The 27,594-nt window shown below is 49.9% G+C and overlaps 2 protein-coding genes across 5 annotated transcripts in view; one reads left to right on the top strand and one right to left on the bottom strand.

Moving 5' to 3' along the window:
• The window catches only part of LOC142582974 (protogenin-like), a 295,298-nt gene that overhangs the window by 162,904 nt on the left and 104,800 nt on the right, over positions 1–27,594 (top strand). The window lies entirely within an intron of this gene.
• LOC142582973 (uncharacterized) lies at positions 2,707–5,248 on the bottom strand. Its single transcript, XM_075693164.1, has one exon. It carries the CDS (start codon positions 4,848–4,850, stop codon positions 2,733–2,735), a length of 2,118 nt encoding a protein of 705 aa, XP_075549279.1. The 5' UTR covers positions 4,851–5,248; the 3' UTR covers positions 2,707–2,732.

Genomic DNA, 27,594 nt, shown 5'->3' with positions numbered 1-27,594 from the left:
GCACTTCTGAAACAGTGAAGGCACTTCTAAAGTTATCAGCAATCTTTCCGGCTGTGTTTTCTCTGCATTGTGGCAAAATAAACTCGTTTCATAAACGAGGGTTATATTCTGAAGCAGGTAAACGAATATGTATAGTGAGTTGGGGAAACTGCTTTTCAGCTGAAACGACCTCAAGGCGTCCGCAAATACATTGCAATCCGTGTCGTCATTCTGATGTATTCGGGCGCAGCGTTTCGGGCCCGCAATTCAGAAGGGAAAACTGCGCCCTTCGCTTCGCTATATTAACCAACCTGTTTTCGCGAATAATATTGAGTCTTGAAGAAATGCTTCACCAAAGTGAACTTAATGGTGTACGTTTCTTTATAGCATCCCTCTCAATAAACGCAGCACTGCTTCTTTTAATTGCTTAATTATATTGAGTACGGTTACCTGGAAAACTTTCTATAGAGCAGTCCATGGATGGTGTCAGCCTAATGATTCATTTTAACTATCTAATTTGCATATCGTAATGAAATCATGGTGCTAAATCTATGCAGTAGTTTTTTTGGGGGGTATAGGGGGGATGGAGTAGGGGAGCATTTACAGCAGTGTAGCGGTCGCTGTTGGTAATTATTTTAATTTTGCTGCTCTTAAATATTGTACATATGTGAACCGTGGGACCTGATATTTTTTTTTTTATGTGCAACCATACGAAGTGAGCACAATGAGGCCAAGAAAACGCATAGCGAAGTTCAACTATTCTTTTTAACGGAAATGTCGACATAATACCGAAAAGGGAGGGGAAAATCACTGATAAGACAATTTGCCGCCGGCGGAAGCCGAACCCACATGTTCCGCATTATACGCATGCGCGCGCGGCGCGGTACCATCACCGCGTGCTACCTCGTCCGCCGTCCCGGGACGCGCACATGCGCTTTCTATTGGGTTTATCTAGACTGTAGTATACCTAGCCGTGGTAGTGTTAGCCAGCGCCACCTACGGTCATGGGCCGGATGAGGAACATCCTCTCATCCGCAGGCGCCAGTCTAGATATGAATTTAATTTGTATACCCATGCAAGTCTCGTCAGCGGCGCCCGCAGCTTATACCACTCGAAGCAATCGATCGCACGTTGAAGCCCCGTTCGTTCCGGCGTGCACCGAAAACCAGCTTGGTACTGACGTAGTCTAAAGAAAAACTTTGCTGACTATTCAGCCCTGCAGCTAAGCACGAATTATCGTGCGCCAGCACCGTTAAAACCCTAGTTTCGCCTATAGTTTGCCTTGGCTTATCATGGGTGTGTGCCACTCGGTCTGCGCTATAGTCTCGAGTGAACCTCCTTGACGCCAATTTGGGTTGTTGAATATGTGTCAGTGTGTGCCGCTCTTAAATGAAGTTATCTGATCAGCGCGCGGCCATATACACTTGGGCAGTCTCCTTCGCCCCTCGAGTCCTCGCAGCTTGAAGATTGGCGCCTATATAGCTACGCAGCGCGTCGTCGCTGTTCGGGATTGTCGTTATCCCGCGCTTTTCTCGTATGGCCTCGGCATCGGGGTCGAGAGAGACGGCGTTCCCTCTGGGCAGCAGTTTCATTTGTACGTTCACGACATTTTATCCATATGTCTGCTTCCAACTTCTCTCGTTTAGCTTCAATGTGTCAGGACCAGTCGATGCACACGTTCGCGTTGTCGTTTCAACCGCATAGTTTGAGCCGTATGTATAGGTTACTGTCCTCTAACGCGTGACGTACCTACCCTTTGCCTCCTCTTCACCTCGCCACGCTGCTAGCTCTTCATGGTCGCGCAGCGCACGAACAGACACACAACGCCTTTTCGCCGGATTGGAAGCCCTATAGCGCATGCGCACTAAAATGCAAAGACTACAAAAAAGTCAGTTTCACCCTATAGGCGAAGGAACGAGTCACCGCTTTGCAACAAACATGCAAATACATCTATTCTCGTTTTCATCGTCATGATGCCCGCCTTCGTCCTCTGGCTGCTGCAGTGAAAGTCACCTCACCCGGTCCATATTATATCAGCTGAAACATTGATAACGATTACGAAGTATTAAGCTGTACACGAAAGTTCTTAGCTTTAATCGGCTGTCTAAGTTGCTGTGAACATATTAATTACATTAACAAGCATGGTGTCGCGCCCACAAGTCAGACATGCATGAGCAGATCTCACTCGATGATCGTGCACATGCTCTGTCACAACGCTGGCGGCATGAAGATCGCTAACAGGGGGCTGGGGTGGGGGGGGGGCGAACGTTTCTGCCTCCTGTTGCTTCAACGTGTCTCCGAAGCCTGAGAATACGTGACCTCCAGATATAGGTGCGCGAGAAGACAGCATGCAGCCAACAGCCATCTCGGCTCGCCCGCTTACACCCGCCACAGGGTATACCTTCAAAACAGGGCACGCGAGCCCTGCCATGCACAGCCTCACGGCAGGGCGTGAGGGACAGGACCCCCCCCCCCACACACACACACACACACATGGACATGCGCACCTTGCGCGCACAACATTGGACGAGCGGAAAGACGGCGCGAATCAAGCCACCATCCTTACGGGCTCCATCCTCACATTGTTTCCCTTGCAGGACGTAAATGCTGGGTGCTACATATAGATCTTATCGCCGTTGGACGTTATACGGAACCTCACGCCGATGACGACGACGATGGCGGAATTTCTCCTGGAGTGTGCCTGTAACTTATATCGCAGTAGTAGTAGTATAAGACTTTTATTCAGCCAAAAATTACAGGCCGAGCATATCGACCGCCTGGGTGGCCAGTCGACGCTGTTCTTCTTCACCTTCAGCGCCAAGCCAGTCCAGCCAGGTGGTGATGGAAAGTGAAGGGGGAGGATAGGAACTTGATTGCTGAGCAGCCGGACAGTAGAATAGGCAATGGGATAGGTCTGCATAAGTAGAGGGGCAGTTGGGACAGGAGGGGTCGGAGCGATAGCGATAGAGAAAGAGGCGGGAAGGGGTTACCAGTGCATTCATTTGGATGTGCCTCAGAAGGCGAGCCTCCGGCACAGTGAGTGATGGATGAGGGGGAGGGTAGAGGCGCTTGTCGAGACGGAGTTGGAGGTAAACTTCCTTGATAGTGCGGCGCAGGGAGAGTCCCCCAGAATCCTGCGAGGGCCCCGACCAGGGGATCAACGGTGCCCGGTTAAAAACGTCACGGGCGAGCTGATGGGCCAGCTCATTGCCGTCAATCCCCGAATGCCCAGGGACCCAGCGGAGGAAAACGGTGGAAGGTTGCAGTGCGGAGACCGCTCGTTCGACCTCTTGTTGGAGTGAATGGGGTAGGGTGCGGTTTTGTATGTGGCGAATGGCGGCTTGGGAATCGGTGTATATCGTGTACTCTGGGAGCGAGGGCAGGGAGGGAAATGATTGTAGGGCATGTACAATGGCAAGGACCTCGAGAGATAGTGCATCCGGAGGGTGTAGGTACGGCCCACTCGTGTGAGTTTCAGGTGCTGGGAGGTGGGGATGGTAGATAGCGTAGCCGCAGGAACCTCGAGGGGCTATGAAAGAGGCATCCGTGTAGGCTACTCCCTGGGTAGTAAAGAGGGGGGAATGATGCTGCGCGGCCGCGTGACGACGGCCGGCATGCAGGACAGGGGACATATTGGACGGCAGGGGGAGAATGCGAAGATTGGGCGCCGGGGTGGATTTTGGAGAGGTAAAGGAGGAAACGGGAATGGGAGAGATACCCGCCTGGGCCAGTAACCACTGACCCTGACGGGTAAGAGAAAGCCGGGCAAGCTGGGAGTCACGGTGGAGAGAGAGAAGAGAACGAAGAGGATGGAAGAGGCCTGTGGCAAAGAGCTTAGCAGTGGAGGTGGTGATAGGGAGGTTGAGAGCTGCCTTGTAGAGGCCCACAAGGGCGGTCTCGAGGGTGTTAAGCTGAGTGGGGGTGAAGGAAACGTAAGGCACAAAGTACAGGAACTTGTTGAGGGCGAGCGCATGGGCAATTCGGCACGCATGAGCCTCGTGGAGGCCCGAGCGCCGAGTGACCACGCGCCGCAGGAGGTGAGTTACCGAGTGACAAGTCCTGACAGCATGGTGTAGGGCTTGCACATTCTTGGCTGCATGCAACGGGAAGCCAAGAACTTTGCATTGGGGGACAATAGGAATGGGAGAGCCGGAAAGATGGAGGGAGATTAGGGCGTTGTGGGAGCGCTGGTATGAGGAGTAGTTAAGAAGGAGAAGCTCGGATTTCTCCGGAGCAGGTGACAAGCCAGCAGTGGAGAGAAAGGAGTTGATGAGATCGAGGCCACGTTGCAGGGTGTCCTGTACGTGACCGGGAGAACCAGACGAACACCAGAGGGTGATGTCGTCGGCATAAAAGATGTGCTGGAGGTCAGGAATCTGGGCTAGTTGGGAGGCGAGAGGGGTCATAGCAAGATTAAAAAGGATAGGAGAGAGAACAGCACCTTGAGGAGTGCCACGGGTGAGCGGGTGGGGATCGGACAGATGGGTGTCCACTCGGAAACGAGCCACTCTGTTAGAGAGAAAGGAGCGGAGATAAGAGTACATCCGGTGTCCGCAGTCCAGGGAGGAGAGTTGAGACAGGATATGGTCGTGGCACACACCGTCGAAGGCCTTGCGGACATCAACAGTCACAAGAGCGTGGATCTGGCTGGGATTGGGTGAGAGAAAGGTGTGCTGGAGGATCAGGAACATGTCCTGTGCACAGACGCGCCGTCGAAAGCCGATAAGAGAATGGGGGAAGAACTCTTTCGCTTCAATAAAATCAGAGAGGCGAGTCAAAGCCATTCGCTCAAGGGTCTTGCCAACACACGACGTCAAGGAGATAGGGCGAAGGTTAGAAAGGGAGGGAGGTTTGCCCGGCTTCGGAATCATAGAAATAAGGGAGGATGTCCAAGCGCTCGGCAAGCAGCCGGTGTCCCAGGCATTGTTGAAAGTCTGAAGGAGGAATTCCTTGGAGTGGTCGGGGAGGTTGCGGAGTGTAGTGTATGTGATGGTATCCTCACCGGGAGCCGAGCGAGAAGCATTAGCAGCCAGGGCAGCTTCGAGCTCCCGGAGAGTGAAAGGCCGGTCGAGGTCTGGGTTAGGATCACCAGAGTAGGTTGGGTAGGAAGGTGTGAGAGGGGGTGGGAGATACAAAGAAGTGAGCTTGTCAAAGACATCGGAGGGAGTCCCCTGAGTGAGGGCTTTTGCTAGAGTGGGAGCAAGGGCAGGCTTCGTACCTAAGAAAGATTTAAAAAGGGACCACGTGGATCGCGAGTGTAATGCAGAATCGAGGCCGTCACAAAGCGCACTCCAACGAGAAGGCTCGAGGGACGTGCCATGGGCAACTATCTCGGCCCGCAGAGCAGCAATCCGGGAGGAAAGTTGGTATCGCAGTAATGTGAATATTGCGGGCTGCACTTCTGGGGATGGCGGCGACAACGAGATACTATATATATATATATATGTATGCACACACACAACCGCACAGCACGTGTGCATGGATCTAGTCGCCGTTTCTGTTTATCGCACACAAACGCTATGGTGCCTGGCGTGCGCGTTGTGCGAACGGGAGCAACATGCAGCGCGTGTGCGTGAGGCGCGTCGCGGCGGCGTTAACCACTCGTGAAACAGCAGCTGCTGCTAATTAAAGCTTGTCACACGCACGCGCGTTGGAGTGATTGATATTGACGCACGAGCCTTAACGGCGCGCACCGGTCCCTTCCAGAGGACGCGTGTTGGTTAACAAGGTATAGAAGGAAAGAAGACAAAAAATTTTGGTGTGGGCGGTGGGTTAGGAAAGGGGGTGCGACAACCTGTTGTTATCTGCGCGCTGCGTGCGTGAGTGTGTGCAACAACACTTGCGCTTGCGCCCTGCTCTGTTCAATGTGAATGCGCGCCGCGGAGCAACCTGCCGCGGCTGCTGCTTCTGTGTTTGCCCGGTGTGAATGACCTCATCGACGTCGTTTAATTATAGCGTCTGTTGTTGTTGTTAATTAGTGCGTGACGCACTGGTTCGGTGAAAACAGTTGACTGCTGAGTATTGCTAAGTTTTCGTGCACGTGAGTTTCGCGGTGTATACGCGGAAGTTTGCCGTCTGAAAATTCAGGCATATCAATTTTTGAACAAAAAGGCGGCCCATGCAGATGCCGTCAGGTCTCGGAGCGAATGGAAGCATAAGAGAGTAATGGCTGTACTCGTTCGTCTTTAATATTAGTATCGCGCTTAGCGACTCAGATATATCCGGCGGCTGTGTCGTCGTGCGCCTGAGCGTGATGTCGCAGGTTCGATTGGCGGCCATGGCGCGCGCGCGTTCCGACCTGCTGCATGGCGACCTGTGCTTCATAAAGTCTATAGCTGTGTAGGCGAACGTCGATTATTCGCGTGAAATTTTTAGCGTGTTTGCAACAAAAACGCCTAATCGGTGAAAAAGTAGGAAGTGTAGGGTTAAGTGTTATTCCGAATTTATTGTGAGACAAACAACAACGATGAAGACGATATAAAGAAAGTTAGTTCGGACGTCATGTGTCTTGCAGTGCCTGATCGAGTTGGACGAAAACGTTCTTCTTTACTTCTTCCTTGTCTTTTTTTTTATATATATTAAGTTGCGGTCGGGATATTGTGACAACGTGCTTATTCATCCGTTCATTTTTAATGTTTTTGATCCTTTCTCTGCAGCTTGAAGGTATAAAGTCGAGTATATATGTTCGCACGTCAGTAGGAGTCTTGATAGGCCTAGGAACTGGTGCAGACTTTTCAAAGTGACAAAAAGTCACCACAATCGCGACTTTTTCTCAGCATTCTGACGTCGGCTTGCCGTCGCGCTATACATAGTTGCGGTGTCATATTCGAGAAGGAAAAGTAATCATCGGTTTCAGCGGGATATATATATATATATATATATATATATATATATATATATATATATATATATATATATATATATGAACTGCGCCGATCGACATATCATTACCCGACCGGGTCGAGGCGAGCTAGCCGGCCTTTGCAGGACAAGGGCTATGCCGACGTGTTTCCATGGCTGTCGCAAGGGAGATCGAAGTGCGGAAGTCACTCCGGCGTGTTTATTTCGGAAGAGACTTCAACGTAAATGCGCCCCCCCGTATACGCTATGTGTATATAGATCGGTGATGAAAGTGGCAGTGTCGTCATCCAACGTATATATATAACTAGCCGTTCGATACGACGGCGCTGGCTCGCAGCGTCGGTTGCCCGTTCGATTGTAAAAGCGCACTTTAACGTAATCGCACTGGCCTGTCACACTTCACGCGGCGCCCTCTCTCGTCGCTGGGGAGAACTGTATAGAGCCAGCAGGGCCGCTCAATTGTGCGCCGTTAGTTCGTCGTATACAGTCAACGACGGGGAGCGAGCTTAGCAACGACAAAACCGTATTTTCACTTTTTTACTCGGTTTATATTAATGCCAGTTTGACGGATACCTTTCAAGCGTGACTGGGGAGATTCCGCGCGCGAAGCTCTTGGCGCATTCTACTAGGTTGCCGCCCCCGGCTCGGTATTGGCAACCCGTTATTGCTTTTTTTTTTTTTCACTAACGGGAAGCTTCATACCTCGTATAACGGCCGGACTACGACTTCGGAGCGAAGCTCAACTCGTGCCGCGACTGTATTTATTGCCGGTCGCCCGCTTTTCCATCACACCGGAGCACTTCGTCAAATGTCACCCACCGCTGTTGTCGCGCCGCTCAATCATTTCTCAGGTGTCGAAAAAAGATCGCTACGTGACGCCCCGTCGCTGCTTCGACGTACTCGCGTTCAGCGAAAATTTCCCGAAGGAATATATATATATATATATATATATATATATATATATATATATATAGTTGGCTGTCGACATTTTCAGTTTGTCCTGCAGCGCCGGTGCGGAAAGGGTATGAATTCAGCTCGTTCATCGTGTCCGTGCGCAAACTTGAGCGAACGGGCTTTCTGGTTGAGAAGTTCCGTCTCCTCCTCCTCCTCTTTACTTTCTTGTTATTCCTATATGCATTGAACTGTGCACGCTCACGCTTACGCCTTTGAATTTCAAGCAACTGACACGGCGCCGTTGCGTGCGTACGTTGCTGCCGCTTGCTTGCTTCCGTTGAAAATGAAGGCTCTACTCGCGCTATACTAAGGCTCTTGCGGTCTATACGCGTGCCTTCATGTTGAACTTCAGAAACGCCGTGCGCCAGCGCTTTGCAGTGTACGAGGTTTACTCTCTCTCTCTCTCTCTCTCTCTCTCTCTATATATATATATATATATATATATATATATATATATATATATATATATATATATATATATATATATATATATATATATAATCTGCCTACCCCTTCCCACCCCGTGTAAGGTAGCCAACCGGAATTATCGCTGGCTAACTTCCCGGGTTTTCTGTGCAGTCTTTCTCGATCTATATACAGGGTGTCCCAGTTAACTTTAGGTAGAGTTTAAAAATATGCATATTGGTTTCTATATGGAGACCCAATAATTTCATATAGGCGTGTGTTTTTCATTAATCATCATAACTTAGAGGCTTCTTCCTGTATGGAGCAATGAGTAAAGCATAACATGATGAAAGAGTAAACGGTTACGCAAACAGACTAACATGTTTGCGGAGGAGTGTTGCACTAGTGACGGAAAATATGTACACTACAGCCATATTATTTCAGCACGCGCGCGCGCACGCACGCACGCACGCACGCACGCACGCACGCACGCACGCACGCACGCACGCACGCACACGCACACACACACACACACACACACACACACACACACACACACACACACACGAGAAGGAAGCGTAACACGGTACATTAAGAAGCACAGTATATATATTCATGCAAACGTTCTGAAAAAAACCCGCGATTTTTAACGGCTACAAATGGCATCAGAAAGACAATTCCAATTGAAATTGCACGAGGCAAAACAGATAAGTTACAGAATGTGGGGCTTATAGGCTTTTTTTTTTCTATAGGAAGGCGCTGACTACTTACTTAATTTTGTTCGTTGTTTTGACCAATATAATTCAGCACAAGCACAACTGTAGCGCTCGTGCTTGTTTGGCTAACCTCGCCTCAATTTCCTTCCGGTACTTGGGTGCGCATTGCTCTGCGTTCACGTCATGCTGCTAAATTAAGCAAGGGTCACGTGCGATTGACAACCTGCTTAATCGTTGGAAACGTTGTACACGTAACAGACCTGTCGTATTCCAGCTCGGAGGCGCCTAAGCGGTGCGTAGGCAGCAGAGCTGCGATCGGCGCCCAAGCTTAGCGCGCGGAAACGGGAGGGGGAAATAAGCGCTTCCGAATCGGCGCCCGCCTCGCTCTTCCGGCAAGCAACGCTCGAAAAACGTTCGGCCTTGTGCGGTGAGCGGGCAGGATTGACGGCAGGACCAAGCTGTGTGTACGCGCCCGACGGAGCTCGCGATTATTGGGGATCAGGGAGCGTTTACCCTGTCCGCAAGCGTATCGCCCATTGCGGAATACTAGGCAATACCGGAGACAAATGTGTGATGATGATGATGATGATGGCGACTTAATGGCATCCCCTTTGCAACGGGCCTGTGACAAACAGTCACCTAGGCTGCTTGATTTACTCAGGTACGCTACACATGTTTTTAAAGCGAAGCTTTCTTTGCCTCTACCTTCGCCTCTTCCTTCGACTTCCCACTGCTGCTCATACTGCTGCTGTCCGGCACACCGCGTCGGGGGATGGTTCAGAGCGTCGGTGTACACGGAAGGAGCGTGACAGAGAGGAAAGGCGACGCGAGAAACTCGTTTGGAACTTTGCATTGTGTTGAGTGTACACAATGCCCTCTGGAGCACCTTGGGCATCGCCACATTAGCCGCTTGACAGCTGTAGTTGTCCGTGACACCCCGCAAAACCATTGCAGAAATTGCAGCGCTTACCTTTCTAGTCCAGAGGGAAGCTATATGGAATGGTAGAGAGGATGGGTGGGAGGGGGTTGCAGAGAATGGGTAGAACCGTCGCAGTCGCGAAACGAGTGAATAACAGCCCTGCCACTGTTCTCTCTCAGTTCGCATATATGAGGGGGAGGGGGTGATAGGGAAAAGGTGGTGTGAGGAGGCAAGGAAACGCTACTACTATAGACGCGATAGCAGTTGTGGAAAAATTGGGTAAATTCATGTTCAAGATACGGTACGTTACGTTTCTGCTATTTCTGAAGAATGAACACCGTGCAAATTTGACAACTTACGCAAGACGTGCAGAAGTCGAGCTGCCTTATTCAATTAAAGTTAAATACTGTTGCTACAATGCGATGTGCCATGTGAGACAATGACAATGCTCAGCCCTGTGAGAGATTATGAAATATGGCCTACAACAACACTTCAAGCAAACACCTCTCCCTGTGTGTTCTGTGCACTATGAAAACAGCCATGGCGCGCGCAAGGTAAGGTTTAACAACTCACCGCTCTCGACTTGGACTAAACTTTGAAGAAATCAAGCATTTGCCGTGAACATTGCTGCTGGTTATCGTCAAACGAAGCAAACAGCACAGAGAGCTTCGCTTACATCGATTCCCAGAGTACGTGGGATCCGCATAATTTTTATCGAGAATTTTTGTATACATCTCCTTAATCTTTTTTGTTCCTTCAAAGTCTACCCTGTAACGCTAGCTATGACTAAGAGATCCTGTCGTACCAATCTTCCCTGATTTTTTTTTTCGCCAATACTTTAAACTTCTCTTGCTTATCTCGACTGCTGGCCGGTTGACGGTTCCGTCCACTTTAAAACCAAGCTCTTCTAAGGTGCACGTTACCTACGGTTCTTACTAGGTGAATCCCTTCGCATTCCATTTGGATGGGCTGATTGTTCTTCGGATTTTTGCTGCGGCATACGCATGCCTCATCCGAATGCGAGTATTTGCTCCGATATATGTTTCTGTCCTTAGGAAACCAGCTTGAGCCTCAAATAGCAAGGCACTTCCCTTCGTGTATCGTACAGATTTTCCCTTCTAATTTCTTCTCATTCTTGTGAATCTCATGCCCCTTTTTGTTTCTATTCTTTCTATCCAATTAACTGTTTCTGTGTCTCTCACTTTCTTTCTGATGGCTAGTGGTTGCCTATTTACAGTTTCAATTACCCAGCACTTCGTTACCAACTTTCTTGGCCTCTTCCTCTATCTGTGTCCACGGTTTTCACGTGCAGATACTTGTGCACTTAAGTGGCCCATTTATTTTCATCCATATTCCTGAGTCTGTTTTCGAAACTAATGTTGCACTCTGCTTCTCCGACTTCAAAAGAGGCCCAACCCATGTCAACCTGCACTTCCCCATTTGTGGTTTTACTCTGAGCTCCCAAAGCCAACCGGCCTACCGATCTTTGGTTATCTTCCGACACCGACAGTATATCCAATTTTAAACATAGAATGGCATTTTCGAATCTTAGCGCTGGCACCATTACGCCTTTCCAGATCCCACGCATCACCTCATACTTATTGTGGCCCCACAGTGCTCTGTGTTTCATTACAGCATTCTGATTCAGATTCTCTTGGTGAGTGCTTGACTAAGTCTGCCTTTAGTTTATGTGTGCGCCGAGGTATTGCTTGACGATGGGTACGACTTGCTGTTGAATTGACACCACATAATTACTTGTCTCTTCATTAAAGATCACAATTCCCGATTTCTGTGTGCTAACTTGAGGTCTAGGTGTGTCGCTGCGTTTGGTGAGCGGAGGAGGCTGAGGCCACAGGAAGCGGCGAGAACGAAACGCTGGGAGGAGGGCGGTGGCGGAAAGATCTAAGAATGGCGTTACCTTTGAAAGGTAGAGGGGTTTTAGTGATGATGATGATGATGATGATGATGATTTAATGGCATCCCTTTTGAAACGAGGCGGTGACAAGTAGTGACGTAGCCTGCTTGAGTTGCACGGGTATGCTATAAATTGTTTCCGTCCTGGCATTCTTGTATACATCTCTTTGAACTTCTCACTCTACCTTGTACCGAAGCTGCCTCTGCTTGCAAACCGGAGAAGCTGGCGCGTTTGTTGCGCCATCTGGTGGCGTGAAGTGCAACCAGAGATAACACGGGCTATGCTATTGCAGCAACTAAGTTTACTTGTTACCTTTGCACGCGACAGGAGCGCGAAGCCGTACAGCTCTTTAGCGGAAAAGGAGCTATACAAACCGCTTCGATCGATCCGCGTCGTTTCATGTGCGGCGGAAGCATTAGTGCTTGCGTTTTTCGTTATGCCACGTTATGCGACGATGTAAACAGCGGTAATAGTACGTTGTCTCGGCAAGGTCACCATTACCGAAGCATAAGACTAAGCGTGGGGAGACACACGAACGTCGTCAAGGGCACGCAAGCACATTATGCCTCTCTCTCTTTCTTTTTTTTTTCTTTTTCGATACGTTGCCTTGTGTTGTTAGGGTATGTGCTGGAAAAGAGGATGTGCGGCGCAGCCCAAATGTGTACAGCATTGCATACTGATTCTTAATACCCCGGAAATTTGCGCGAATTTCGCGCGCCGTTTGTTGGTAGTTTGGTGTCAGCCGGATCTATGACATTTCTTTTTCAGCACTAAAACAAAAGTTCGCTATACGGATTCGCTATCCGCTCTGGGTGTAGCCGCAATATGGGATAGTGAGTCCCCTGTCTTTATTTATTGGCAGAATTCGCAGGAGACGCAAGGCGGAGGCGATGAGAAATTATGTTCGCCGTTTAAAATTGCCTGCCACGCTCACTTGGGAACGGCATTTTCTTTTCTTTTTTTGTTCGTTCCGCTAATTGGCGCTTTTACTGCTCTGTTTTACTGTGTGCGCGCGTGTGTGTTTTGTGCCTGTGTATGTGTTTTGCCTGTGTGTGTGTGTTTTGCGCGCGTTTAAGAACGCGTAAACCTTTAAAGCGATGCTCTCCGTCGCTCTTATCCGCTATAAGCCAGGCCTGTCCCGGCAGCGGCTCCCAAGAACCGGCGCGGCGTGTATGCGCTGGCGCCGGAGGCACGATTGTATTCTCCGGCTATGGCGCTGCGGCAACCTACGGCCAGCGCAGCTGCGGCGTCGCGCTGTCAGCGAGAACTGCTACGTTGTAAACAATGGCGCTCCGCTCCCCGGGCTTCACTCTACGCGGCTCCCGCGTCCGACCGTCGTCGTCTGTGGAATCCTTTGTTGGCGCGCGCGTCCGCGTCGCCGCGTGTTGTTTACGAGTCGGCCCCGTCGTCTCTGTGGTTTCCGCCGGCGGGCCTCTGTGTGCACTTTGAAGTCTCCTGTGCAAGAGGGGGCGGGTTTTCTTCATGCGCGTAGCGCGAACGCGAGCTTCCCATCGGGCAGTGCGTAAGCGCGCGTGTGTGGTGGCGCGCACGGGTAGAGAAGCAGACCTTGGTATTGAGAGAGTAGCCTGCCTATACAACTTCGGCGTGCTATACTGCAGCTTTTATACTGTCATATAGAGATGGATGAAAGAGTAACGTGCGGTTATGGCACTTGCATTTACGACCTTAGATCTTGAGCCCATGGGCCCTTACGGCGCAAGCCGCGCGCATCTGAATTGACATGTTAATGAATTTAATGACGGCGCTCATCCTAACACGAAAATTATCCCGACGAAAGCGCCGAAGAGAACAAGTTTGTCACGGTTTGCGGCGGAAGTTCACTGCGACGATGCCTATCGATGCCTAAAGAGCAGGCCGTGTGTATATATATATATATATATATATATATATATATATATATATATATATATATATATATATATATATATATAGTGGTGGAAAAGCTGCGCCAAACTGCGCCGAGGGCATTCGTTTGCGCCATCCTGCGCCAAAGCATGTATAAGGGTGAAATCCTCCTTCCGTCGATGCTTCGCAGCTAGCAAAACTGAAATCAAAACCAGCAGCACGCTATCATCATCATCATCATAGAAGGAAGCAGAGCCCACGCATAGAGTTTCGAGTAGTGTGGGCCCTTCGGAGTCGACCGGTCCGCCATTCGTGCATTTTTCTCTGACGGACATGCGACGTAGTGCCGCTGCACCGTCTTGCTTTCGCTTTCTTTCGGTGTTCATCGAACCCGCCCAAGTGGTACCGCGGAGTTTGCCGAAGGAGGATGTTAAATTTTAGGATTAAAGGTGGGCTTTTCGATGTTTATGGTGATAGCGGGGCTTTGAAATATAGCCGCTGCGATCGGAATCGCACGTGGTGCATAATTAAAAAACATGGTATTAGGGAATAAGGTCGAATGTGGTACACACCGTGAGAGCCGGCACTTCGATGGGTGCCGCCATGTTCGTTGACGCAATACTTTTGCGTCGATCTTGGGTCGCTGTGCTATTTCGGTTTAATAGAGTCGCCGACGCAAAATGCATTTGCGTCTAGCGCATGCGCAGTGGCGTTGACGCTATCCCGTTTGCGGCCCTCATATTTGAAAACGCCCTATACATGGCATGCATGACATGAGTGCAAGATATCATGTTCGGTGCAGGTATACTCGATCGATCGGTCTTGCGGCGAGCCTTTGCCCACGAGCCGTATACGTGACTGTCGCACTCTGTTGCATCCTGGGTTAATAAACCCACGTTTGTTGACGATCTGTCCGTGGTGCCTTCTCTGCGCCGTATCGACGAACCCGGCCGTAGCGCCCTCTGTGCGCCGCGGTGTGGAGGAGCATCGCGTCCTTTTCTGACCGCGCTTACAGGGTAACCTGATAAGCCTCGCGCAAACCCGTCTCCACAACATATATATCGATTATATCCGCTAAAATTTGCATGGTATATGGCAAGCGCACGTGCGTTGGATCCTGCGCCAAAAGTGCTTGCTGCTGCGCCAAATCGGCTTTTTGCCTGCGCCATGACCTGCGCCGGAAGGTGAAATGGCTGTTGCGCCACTGTTATATAAATACGGCCCGCTGTGGCGCGGGTGCGCATGCGTTCACTGCATTTTCGGTCGCGTGTCGTGTACCGGAGCATCGAGAGTGACCTCTAATTGATGCGCCTGATAAACCTCCGAGCTTTCACGAAGCCAGGAGACCTGCAGATGGAAGCTTTGTCTTTTGTTGCGAGGCCTGAACAGGGAGGTCGCGTTCTGTGGCCTGTCCGCGTGTTTGAAAGGCCGGCCTGGAGTATATACGCGCGTGCTATAGAGCGCGTATGCGTATCTCGAGACCGACCGACTGGTCATGGGCTAGCGTTAAAACTTATCATCCGGCACAAGCAATTCAGTGACCTACTCTGCATAGAATATGTCACTCGACCAGCTAGTATGGCGCCGTGGATCACGGCCTGCATTTCAATTTCAGGGCGTACTGAATTGGCTATGATTTTGGTGATCGTTGCTTCACGATCGCGGCTATAGGAATGACGTCGCGCAGACGTAACCGTTTCGCACAAAGTGATTCGGACCGAGATACCGCTGCAGGCTGTTTCTTTTAAATTCCGAGCAGCAGTAGCACAGTCGTCAGAGGTTTCCACTAAGAGCCCCGCTGCATAGGCTGCGGTAGATTAAACGGGTAGTCCGAAGCGTGCTCGGCCGCATTCGCGTGCATCCGTCTTGCCAATTGCTTGGAACGTATGGTCTTTGGCAGCCAAACAATTCACCAAACGAGCTCCGCCCGCAAAACAAGACCATAATATTACCCTGTGCGCGCGGCTCCACCGCTTCGAAACGTATCTATATATAATTCCTAACAGAAGTTGATCCTGAAAGAGGTTCGCCTTCACCGTTCCTCACGCGAGTGAGTGAACGTATAATTGACGGCCACGTCTGTCACAAATTCTCTTCGAGTTGGACAACGGTGAGCTTGCCGCTGCACTTTTGGGTTGTCAGTGACCGTTGTTATCCGGCGCTCCGCCACCCGGTTCACTATATGTTGTTGGCGTGGACGAAACCGGGCACATTTCATAAACGTAAGATTCGACGCGAGTGGATCTTGTGCGGTACCCAAGTGAAGTGCGTCAAGCGCCGCCTTGCGCTTTCGCTCTTCCGCCGTTCCGCTCGTCGCTGGAGCGTCGTGCGGCCTGTCTTGTGACGCCGCCGCATCGCGTGACGTATATTATCATCACCATCATCAACACAGTGGTGGCGCTTTCTCGTGTCGATGGCAGCGACGCCTTTTCCTTCCGGGTCCTCCTACACTTGTGTCCTCCGTTCGTGCTCGCGCAAACACGATCCCGGGCGCGACTCCTCCCACAGCTCCCGATCTCGTCGTCACGCGATCTCGCCCCCCCCCCCCGAGCGGCGGCGCACGCGACAAACGGCCTTGTTTTTTTGCGCGCCATGTGACGGTCCGCTGGACGCGCCGCCGTCACGCCACAGGACTCTCACGTGCGTCCCGTCATCCCTGCGCGCATGCGTGCGTCCTCGTTGGACCTCGCGTGAGCGCGAGCGCGCCAAGGCGCGTTTTGTGCCAACGCCTGGTTTTTTTCTTTCTTTCTTTTTTTTTTTTTATATAGCGGACGCGCTGACCGACCTCTTTGGATCGCTCGCGCCTAGCCAACTCTTTTGTCTGCTGACGGGCGCCACGCTCCGTGGACAAGGCGTCCGTCCCGGCTCTCTCTCTCTCTCTCTCTCTCTCTCTCTCTCTCTCTCTCTCTCTCTCTCTCATTTTCCCCCTCCAATTTCTTTCTACAGTGCGAATTCTCGCTATATTGGAGCCATCGGACAAGCACGGTCTGGCAATATACTTAAAGTGTGGTGGTGTGATGATGACAGTTAAGAAGAGCAAAGTGAATCAGTGGATGAATCTGTCTTGTAGGAAAGGGGCCGCGAACTGCTTCACTTATTTTTTTCTTCACAGTACATATTTGATAGCCATAAATCACTTGTGTAGTGTTACTTCTTTATCGGTGTATATACTACACAGCTGTTTTCGGTCAAAGAAGTCTATGCATGAGGTACCTGTAGTGGAGACCGTATATATGAAGCTGTACATATGGTAGTGGCTTATTCCTGCGGCCTTTTCTGCTGAATTTTCTGTAGGGCTTACGCATATGTGCTCGTTCTATGAGTTTACGAATATTGCGTCAAATTTTTCACGGAAAGCAGAATTCTCTCGTTCTCCGAACCATCAGTTGGAAGTATTCTGATGGTGAAAGGACGCGAGAGGGGTATAGTTGCTTCTTGCAAGTTTGTGCAGACAAAGCTTCCCGAAGCAGCTGGCGACATTGAAAGTCGCCGAAAAAAAAAAGAAAGTCACTGCGATGCAAACACGGTGTGCTCATTGTCGATATTGAATGCCGCAAGTTTGCGTGCTGCGTGTAGAGGTAAGTCATCTTTAATAACGTTGCGCATATGTTTCCCTCACAAGGCGTCTGCCTGCAGAACAAGCTTTAAATTAAATGCGTGCTTTCCTGCTAACAATGCCGTAATACATCGTGCGCTCGGGCTCACGGAAACGCCGGTGTATAATTATGAAATGCTCTGTGTCGCATAATGGTTTCCAGCAAGTACGGACGCGAGTACAAGAAGTAGAAACAGACTGGACAACGCTGGAACCAGCGTCCTGTCTGTTTCTACTTCTTGTGCTCGCGTGCGTAGTTGCTGGAAACCATGATACGTTCACCATGCACCAACTGCCCAGCAAACTGCTCTACTAAACAGCTCTGTGTCGCCCACGTCGCGTCATGCACTCAGTGCATTCAACTCTCCATTCCATAGATGGTGTATATATATAGGCCGGTCCTGTAGTGGGTTCGCTTAATTCTGTGCGGACAAGGTCTCCACAAAGCAGTTATATACAAACGCGGCTTCCACGTGGTCGCGTCGCGCGCGCAGGTTTTGCGCGAGCGAGCCTTTGAGGCCATGGTACTATACACTCTCGATATTGCCGATTCTTTTATTTAAGGAGCTGGTGCCGTATTGATCCACTTGCCGCGCTGGTGAGCCCACGTCGCCGATTCGCCTCGCACCCGCCCGTGAAACACAGCCTCGCGAGGCGATAATTAAACCTTCGTGCATGTATGCTGTGGTAGTTCAGTTATTGCAGGGAGCGCCTGCATAAGTGCGCATTCACACTTTTAAGGAATGTTACGCCATCTGTGGACGTATGTTTGTCCCATGAGCAGTAACCGTCATCGTTCTTGTGGTAGAACTGTTTTCCTCTATATATATATCGCTATCTGCAAGATATACTTTCCTTTAAGGAATGATACGTTGCACGTTCGTTCATGCGTAGCCTTCATTACGTGAAAGCACCGTCCAACCAGCGTTAGAGCACAAGTTGATGATAGTTACGTGACAAAAAAAAAAAAACAAGACTACGCCTAAAGGGTGTCATTTTGCGAGCGTCATTGCTACGGGCCAAAACTGCACCCGTCAGGGTGTAACAATAATCTGTTCGTTTTTGCTCATCAGTTGGTGTGTTGAAACCTTTCAAAAATCATTAGCGTCGTCAGTGGGTTCATATTGTTCTCTCTCTCTCCATCTCTCTCTGTCTCTCTCTCTCCTGTCATCTGGGAGCGAGGCTGCATGCTTGAGATTCACGAGAAATATGAGCCGGCTATCCAGCAGCCAGACATCGAGTCGCGGCGCATTAATTCACTGGAAAAGCTGCGGCCGCTTATTAGATTCCTCACCGATTCGCAGAAGTTCTTCGTAAATGACATCGCTGTAATGAAATTACATTTAACAGCGAGCAGAATTGCTGTGAATCACTTTGATGGCATGTCAAACTTTTTTTCTTCCAGTGATGCTGCAGGAAAAGAGTTCTAGAAACGAAGCTCCGCTCTCCGTCTCTGAGCGGCGCCTTACTTCGCCGCTTCTTGTTTCGTTTGGCTGTTTGCTTGTTTGTTTGTTCTTCTCGCTGTCGTCTACCTTATTAGCCAACTTTCTTGAAGGCCACCGGGATTGGTATTTTCGCGCTGTCCAACGACTCATCGCAGTCGTCAAAAGCTCTAGCTTCGGCATGTTGGTTGTACTTGGCTCCACAGTTTAATCCAGTAAATGGGGTCATCGCGACGTACATTATGAGGGCCCCGCAGTCGCCGCCTGCCCGTCGCTCTTCATTGGTTACTGGTTCGCTGTAGGTGCTGCTCGTACTTCTGAGTATTATACGTCCGCTTATTCGTTTTTTTTTTTCCCGCGAAGAAAAAGAATCAAGTGGAACAAACGAACTCCATAGGGAAAGCGCTTGCAATCGTCGTATCTGTCTGTACTCTTGCGGATATCGCCTCAGCAGTTCACGGAATGCATAAATAAAGTTGACAGGGACTCTTCTACTTCTGTGTACGTTTATATGCTTTATTTTAAAGCTTTCTTTTATCTAAAACGGTAACGCTTGTGAATTCTTTCGGCTCTCGATGCGTGCACTTAAGCACCGACAAAGTTGTCACGTCGTCATGGCAGCGATAAAATAAATGGTAGTTTATTCGAGAAAAGAATTCGTATCGCGTATATGTGGCCAAAATAATCACGTGCCTCCCATTTTCGGTGTGTCTCGTAGCCCCTTGTTGCTTTGAGACGTTAAAAATCAATCGATCAATCAGTGAGGTTTAGCCTACAGCCCCAACTTTCCCTTCTTTTTCGTGCTTCCTCACACTATATGTCTATCATCGTGCATCTGTCTGTTTCCTCTGTCCTTCGTCTTTTGCTATGCCACAGTTGTGATAATTAATCGTGCGCCCACTATCCCGGCAACGCGTTTTTATTGGTCTCTCAGGTTCCCAACCTTGTGCGCCGAGTGAGAAAGAGAAGACGTTAACGTATTTTTGTTGTCGTCTGGTACCATGGAGGCGCTCTAGGCCGTATTGTTCGCAGCTGTGAGCAGCAGGGTATCTCGAGACCGGAAATTGAGGCGGCGGCAGTTAAGGAAGCGGAAATTGCAAATCTGCAGGCGCAGGTGTCTGCCGTATGCGCGAATGGGAAAACACACTGTTCGCGATCGTGCTGAGTATATATATCGGTTATAGACAGATGTGGAACGTCTTCCACATCCGGCCTCTTGAGTGGTGCTGCACTATATAGAGCATGGATGGTACGGGATATAGGGGCTGCACTGAAGGATGACCGCCGCAGTAGCTGCTCAATGGGAGCGCATCGCACGCGTAATGCGAGAAATGTGGTTTCGGCTCCTGTCTGCGACAGTTAGGTTTTCTTTGCGTCGCCCCCCCCCTCCTTTTTTTTAAAGTTATTTCTATATTTGAAGGGAAAATAACCTTTAGTCCTCCGCTCGCCCTGGCTTGATTGTGTGTTGGCTTCAGTTCCTCGGTCCCGTTATTCATGTCGCTCATATTTATATGGGGGGCGGGTGGAAGGGGAGGAGAACAAGATAAAAAAAGAACATTCGTTTGATGTATACAGCTCTACTGGCACTCTGAAGCGTTCACGTAACTGTGTTTGTGGCCACGAGGGCGTCAACGAAGTTAGCGTTTAACTCAGACTGGCGTATTCAGATCGTATCGAGTGGCGAGCATACAGTCTTTGCTTACGTGTTTTTCTTTTTCTTATTCTTTTGAAGTGCCACAGGGCGCGCGATCAGGCCTCTCTTCGGTCGGATATACCTTTCTGGTGCAGAATCTTTATTGTTCCGTAGCCGTGAGATTGAAATATGGACGGTTGTTCTCGCTTAACTGAGCTTCAGGGGCCTCGGAGGCATGCCTTGATCTCTCTCCGACACTGCTCGGCTGCACAGATACCCATCGAATCGCGGCGCTCCTTCGGTCGCGCAGCTGCTGCACTTTTTCCGTGCGGTGCCCTCGGGTAGTTTTCACGATGTCCAAAGATCGTGCGCGCCTCTCGTACGAATGCGCAGTGTTGTTTGTTGGGGGTTGTTGGCGGCTCTTCTTGCGCGCCGAGGCCTTCTGCCTTCTTTTACAGCGAAGCTGTTTATGGCTAGGCTTCCGTGCATCTTTCGTGTGCGTGTGCAAAAATTGTGGGCGCTGTGGACTCCGGGTGAAGGGCTCCGGGACCTGTAACGCGCCCTTGAACTACCCTTGTCAAGCCTGGGTCTTGTAGAGGTCCCAAGCAGAAGGGTAAAAGCAGATGCAACGATCGTACCTTAGCTGAAAACGCCGACCCCCGTATAGGCCATGTCTACGTTCACACCGCCCTCTCTCTGTCGGCGTTCCAAGCGCTTGCGTATCTATAGTTTCCTTTCATTCCGCTATCCCGTGGTCGTGGTCCCGTGGAAATGTCTAGTTTCCTCCGGCTCCTCGGGTTGGCGGTACCGTTAAAAACGAAGATGAATTATGCGGAGTTACGTGCCAAAACCGCGATGTGATTACGAGGCACGCCGTAGGGAGGGAGTTCGGAATCATTTGGACAACCTGGGGTTCCTTAACGTGCACCTAAATCTTGGTACACGGGTGTTCTCGCCTTTCGACCCCATTGAAATGCAGTCGCCTTGGCCGGGATTTGATCCCGCGACCTCGTGCTTACACCATAGGCACTGAGCAACCACGGCGAATTCCGTCGTTCGCGCGAATGACAGTAATTGCGTGTGCGTACCTTTCGTCACGATGACCACCGATCAAGACAATAAATATGAGTCCGTACCTTTGTTCAAAATTTTGTGTCGCCTCTGTGTCGCGTGCTGAACAGCTTCGCTGGTCATATACCTTCACAAAGTGGAATATGGCTCATGATTTCTTTCTTCAACATTTTTGTTACTTTCTTTTTTCTTTCTAAATCGACACCGGGCGCCGCGAAGGTTTGGTTGGAAGGTGTAATTGCGAGGGCGTCGGTTTCGGACCTCGGAGCGATGGCTCCGCGCGGCCATCATTGACGATGGTGGCGGTGCCAGCCGGCGCGCTGGGCGCGAGTGGCGGAAGTTGAGGGCGAAGATTCGGAGGGAGAAGGGACTGCGCTGCTTTTTCCGTGATGGATCGGAGGGCGCCTGCTGCTGCCGCCCCGCGTCCTTCCTCCGATTCCTCCGTGCAGTGGCGGCGGCCGCGGACGAGCCGTGCCCGCGCATCGACGTACGTCAGCGGCGGCGTTCCGTGACAGGGCTCGACCTTGGAGTCTCACTTGCAGTGGGGGCGCCGACAGGGGTCCCCTCCACCCCCACCCCCCAACTGCTGCTGCTGCTACGCGCGTCTCGCTCAGAGGGATGCTAAGGAAGAATGTTGCGTAATGCCAGGTTGCTAAAATATTGCACGCCTGGAATGCAGACATATAAAAGTGCGTGGCTTGGTGGACGAGAGGAGCGGCAAGAACAAAGAGGCGAGTGGCGATGGATCTTCGCAGTGCGTACCTACTCGGGACTCTACACAGTTAATCGTTGAGAGTGAAAATATTAGGGTGCGTTCCAACTGAACTTAATGACGAACCGTCGGAGGTTTTGGGGACTTTTTCCTGTATACGAGAAAGTAAAAGAAATAAAAAGAAGAAAGGCTGCCCAAATGTGCGAAAATGCTTAAACATCCGTGGCGTTGCTTAATAGAGCAGGTGGACGCCAAGTTAAAGAATTATTAATGAACTGTACATAATTTGGACTTTATTTTCTTTCGTTAATTCTGTCTACCGAATAAACGCAATGGAACCTTTTTTTTTTAAGCGTATGCTTACGGTCCCTGTCAACTAACTGGTCGAGTGGTTACTGATTATTGTGTCGCCGTTAAACCGCGTACGTTTGCAACGGTCGTGGGAAGCCGACGTCAGCAAGCAGCCTGGGCCGGATTCGAGGTGCTCTTCGCATCGTGAAAGACGGTTTTTAATTTTCCAGTGCCCTGGAGCGATATAGCAGCGGTAGACAGTGATGCATTAGTCAAAGTTGTGGCTGATTACGAGCGCTACGCGCCAATGGCTACGCGAATCCATGGGGCGCTGGATTCACGAATCCTTTCCTCTGTGAGAACATTTACTGCGACCCATAAACTGCGCCCTTCGTGTCTTTCTGTGCTTTTTTTTTTATGTCATGTCGTCGTAGTGAAGCCGCCTCATCGTTGTCAGCTTTGCCCTATAGGAGACGTGCGTTTCTCCACACACCGAGGCCCCTTGACATTGACACGGATGCTGGGTCCCTATAGCCTTGCCCATCAAGACAGCACAAAGCCATGGACTTCTTGTTATTTATACATCGAATCAATAGGTTTGCCTTCTAAACTATGACCCATACTCGTCTCATCAGGACTGTGATTTTGTTTTCGTTTGCATTAACCGTCAAGTTTTAACGAGATTACCCTACCTTTCTCGCCTCGGACACTTATTCTGCCGCCGATAAAATCACAAGACCTGCATTTTTTTCTTTCTTTGTTTGTGTCTTTATGTCCTTTTGTATTCATTTCTTTCTTTCTTTCTTTCTTTCTTTCTTTCTTTCTTTCTTTCTTTCATCTACCCACCTTCTAGTGCTTTTCTTTAGTCCCATTCCCTGCAGAGTAGCATATATACGTGCGTGAAAATACAAAACCAAACACTGACTTGAATAATAATAATAATAATAATAATAATAATAATAATAATAATAATAATAATAATAATAATAATAATAATCTGCCAGTTTAAACCGGTTTATGTAGTGTTTCTCCCGGACCAGGACGAATATATATATATATATATATATACATATATATATAGTGTATCCTCAATTGCGAAGCGTTCGTTTCTTAGAAACCCGTATGGATTTTCTTAGCTTCGTGCTACATTCGGGTGGGTGACAATTTCACCTTTCATGAATACTTTCATGAATTTGCCACATAGTGTGTTTCTCTTCGTGTATAGGCTCCTCACTGCTCATGTTCGTTTCTTGTTGCGCCGGCGCGCTCTCTAGTCGACTATCGCCGTCGGACCAGGTTGGATGGAGTCCTTCACTCTGGCGCGGGATGTGTATTTCATGCGCCCTGAGGGCAGATGATTTATGTGGCGGAAGATGGGGAGCGACCATATGAACGCCATTATATACCCACCCGGCTTGTTTTCGTGTGTTGTTATTTCCTCCCCTCTCTCCGTCTGTTTCATACTTGGCCTCCGGGGCTTCACCGGAGCTGAGGCGGGGAAGATTTATATCTACATTCGGATTCACCAGCGCGCGAATTTAAATATCAGAGCCAAGTTCAAGGTCATGCGTCGTCACGCATCCTTACGTTTTTATTGTTTTTTGTTTTCACATATACATCCGTTGCGGTACATTACCTCGCGGATGTTTTCGCAACAGTGTTCCTATTCGGTGCGAGGGTGCAGCACCTGTTACGTTGCAACTGTATGGTCCAGGGAACGACGATTAGATATATACTTCACTGATGCAGCGTGTTCTTGGCTGTCGTAGTTCGTTTGACGCACGCCTATTTCCAAGTAGACAAGTAGTTTACGGACCGCATATATATATATATATATCTATATATCTATATATATATATATATATATATATATATATATATATATATATATATATATATATATATATAAACAATGACTAGGCACGTCTAGTTAGTTCAAACTACTTGCGTAGAGCATGTAGTTACCTTGAACAGGCGCCGCTCAACCAGGATGGAGAGAAGATGATTAATTGGCGAGCGCGAGGGCTGGCCAGCAAGCGACACTCTTGTGCACTCGACCAGAAGATTCCGCTTTCTCTTCACTTATGCTACGCTAATTACTTCCTGGAACGTGCTTGATAAGTAATTACACATGCGCGCGTTTGTGTGGATCCCTGAAGAAAAAAATGGAGAGAAAAAAAAAAGAAGGTGACAATAATTACATATTTTTACGCGATGAAACATTGGAGGACTTCCTTCTATTCCCACTTCAGCTGCAGTAACGTTCATTGGTTTCTTCGTCGCCCTTTGATCGTGCATACTTAGCGTATCAGTGGCGCTATTTCTTGGTAAGTCAGAGCGCGGATGTATACTTCGTAAGTGACATATGGGAGTGAGCGCTGCGGGGTCGTGTGTGTGTGCGTTTCCGTGCTGGCTGTTTGTACTGCTCAACCATTGCGGCACCTCTTCGTCGTTCGTATGGGAAGCGCAATTGGGGAAATATTTTTGCGGCGCGTGGAGGGACGAAATTATAGCGGGCGCATCGTGAACGCTTGCAATTCGTCAACCGTCGACGATTGGTGGCGGCTCGCGTAATTGCCACGCTACAAGCGTTTCACTCGCTTCCACACGCTGCACTGCTTGCGTGTCGGGTGCGCGTATACGAAAAGTATAACTGACCTCCGACATAGGGCGGGAATGCGCGGCTGATGCAGGCAGCTCGCGTTCTCCGTAACGCGCACATTCAATTTGAACACGGGGTCATTTCCCACCAATTATCAGTTACATCCCTGGAAGGAGCTCCGATTTTAAAAGCTCCTCCCCGTGCTCCTTCATGGGTGCGGAAACCGAAACTGAACGAAAGTACTCGAAATATGTACAGGGGCTTGCGCACATCCGGCCCTACACTTCTCAGTGACGTGTATGTTGTTTTGCAGCAGTGTTAAGCGTGCGGCCGCGTCCAGCGACGTTAGCCGGTAAAGGCTACAGAATACGTTCGCACGTGCGTAGATAGTGTGAGGTTGGACCTCAAGCGTTCTTATTGGCAATAAGTGACGTACGCGGCACGCCGTATAGTGCGAAATTTAAACTAAAAATAGTTATTTTTTTTTTTTGCTCCTTTCGTGTAACTGTACAACACTACCCGGCTACCCGATCTTGATGAAGACGCACCGAGGAATCTAGAAAGTTTGTCTCCCCGCACGAGGATAACTAGCGAATAATGTTCGCCAGTAACGCAGCACCGACGCCTTTTTCTTTCGGCGGGCGCGCGGTCCGGCGAACGGAAGCGCGTCCGAGCGCGATCCCGAATCCGATCGGCTAAAAGTCACGCGTGGATCGCACCGCGACGTGCTGCTGCATGCCGTCTGTTCGCGCCCCTGAACGAACGAGGAGCCAGGCTCCTCTTGCACGCGAGCTGTCCGCGCAGCACGACCCGTCGAAGAAGTTTAAGGCCTCAGCGTTGCCGACGTGACGTCACGAAGCGGTGACGATGTCGCACGCCGGGAGGACATTCGTAGAATCGCAAAAAAAAAAAAAAAAAAAACACTATCCCGAAGTCGTAAATTGTACGAAAAAATTCGGAAGAGTTGGCGGGTATGAATTTACTGTTCCTCAACAGTTGCGTGATTCCGTGATTTTAGCCGGTGCCTTGTCTGTATCTCTGGGCAGCTAGGCCTGATTACTTCGTATACAGTTTGCTATAGTTATTCCTGTCTTGCAGTAACAGACATGTTAAGGTAGTCTGTTTCTTTCTTTCTCTCTTTGTCGTGTGTCGGTGGCTATAAGTTCGAGACTGTTGTCTTATATATATTATTGGGTAAGGGCGGGCGGGGGCGTGTAATTGGTGTATGTGTACTAGTTCGGTCTCTGAGAATGATGGCCAGCGCCTCTCGTGGCCAATGGCGGCGAAAGTGGCACATTTTTCAGCAGCAGGTTGTGACTAACAGATATCGAGCCCCTCAGTTCCTGCTGATATGGTTGTACTGAATATCTAAACATTCAATTTCGGGCTGTGTGTCCAGGCCTCGCGGAAATAGTTTTTGTCGTCTTTTTCTTTCTTTTTTTTTTCGCAAATCCCGCGCGCCGTAAGCTCTTGCTTTTGTGTTCGAATGCACACGTAGGTGGACGTTCTGCAGGAACATCCGGTTTCGGCGTGCACGTAGCGATCTCTTTCCATCTTCCGAACCACGCTGCTCCGCCTCCCTTGTCAATTAGATGACCGCCTCCTTGAAACGAGTATCCAAGACACGTCCGCACCTGCTTCCTCGCGCACTCAGGGGGATTCCCCTTCCTTTCCGGTTGACGGCCGTTCGCTCGCGTTAGGTTAGGTGACTCCCTGGTTATTTGAATAGCGCCGGAGGGGCGATACAGCTTCCCGCCCGAAGCCGCGGTGTCCGCGGGGCGCCTCCTCAAGCGCGCGGGAAGGTTTGGGGAGCGATGCGTCTCGTGCTAATCGACACGTGACAAGGTGGAGCAGGACCTTGCTTCCGGCGTTTCTTGGAGCCGATACTACTACTACTACTGCCACTACTACTAAATATAATAATAATAATAATAATAATAATAATACGAACAGGGTTGATCGTTTCCTTTTGTCTACCCGCTGCCGTATCTTATTGGCTGGCGTTGCGCGCTGCTGAGCACGAGGTCGCGGGTTCGATCCCGGGCGGAGTCGAGAATGCTCGTGTACCGGTGCATTGACTGCACGCTATAGGATGGTGAAAATTCATCCAAATCCCTTCGCTACGGCTGCTTCATTGATCAAATCGTGGTTTCGTCGTAAAACCTCGGAAATAGATATATTTTTTCCTTTTTCTATCTTTCTGTATCTCGTGTTATTTCGTTACCTTCATATTTAAAAAGCTGAACCACGAAGAAAGAAGAAGGGGAGAAAAAAATATCTGGCTAAGCAAGGTAGAAGGGACTTCCTTGTCTCCGTCTGCGCCGTGGCATGCACGTACACGTGCGTACGAAGCTTGGGAAATCTCATTTGTGGGAACGCCGGCTCGGCGTGCATGTCGACGGAGAAGTTCCTCTCGCTGCTGCCTGCTGCGCGCCCTAGAGGCGATGCCGCTCAGGTCTCACGCTGCCGCCGGCTCCTTCGCCGTGGCCGTGTGTGGTTCGCCGACGCCGCGCATCTGTGCCGCGAGGCGGCGGGCGGCACTCTTCGGGCTAACCGAGCCGCGCATTCCCTGGCGCGTTATCTTCGCTCGTCGCCGAAACGCGCTCGCACACGCTGCCGTATTTGTGGCGTGC

The sequence above is a fragment of the Dermacentor variabilis genome, chromosome 5 (assembly GCF_050947875.1).
Source record: "Dermacentor variabilis isolate Ectoservices chromosome 5, ASM5094787v1, whole genome shotgun sequence".
Classification (NCBI taxonomy): Eukaryota; Metazoa; Arthropoda; class Arachnida; order Ixodida; family Ixodidae; genus Dermacentor; species Dermacentor variabilis.
The sequence above is the reverse complement of the archived record's forward strand: the minus strand, read 5'-3'. Positions and strand labels throughout refer to the sequence as shown.

Excerpts from the sequence above, each read along its gene's own strand:
- LOC142582973 (XM_075693164.1), bottom strand. The coding sequence starts at position 4,850 with ATGATTCCGAAGCCGGGCAAACCTCCCTCCCTTTCTAACCTTCGCCCT.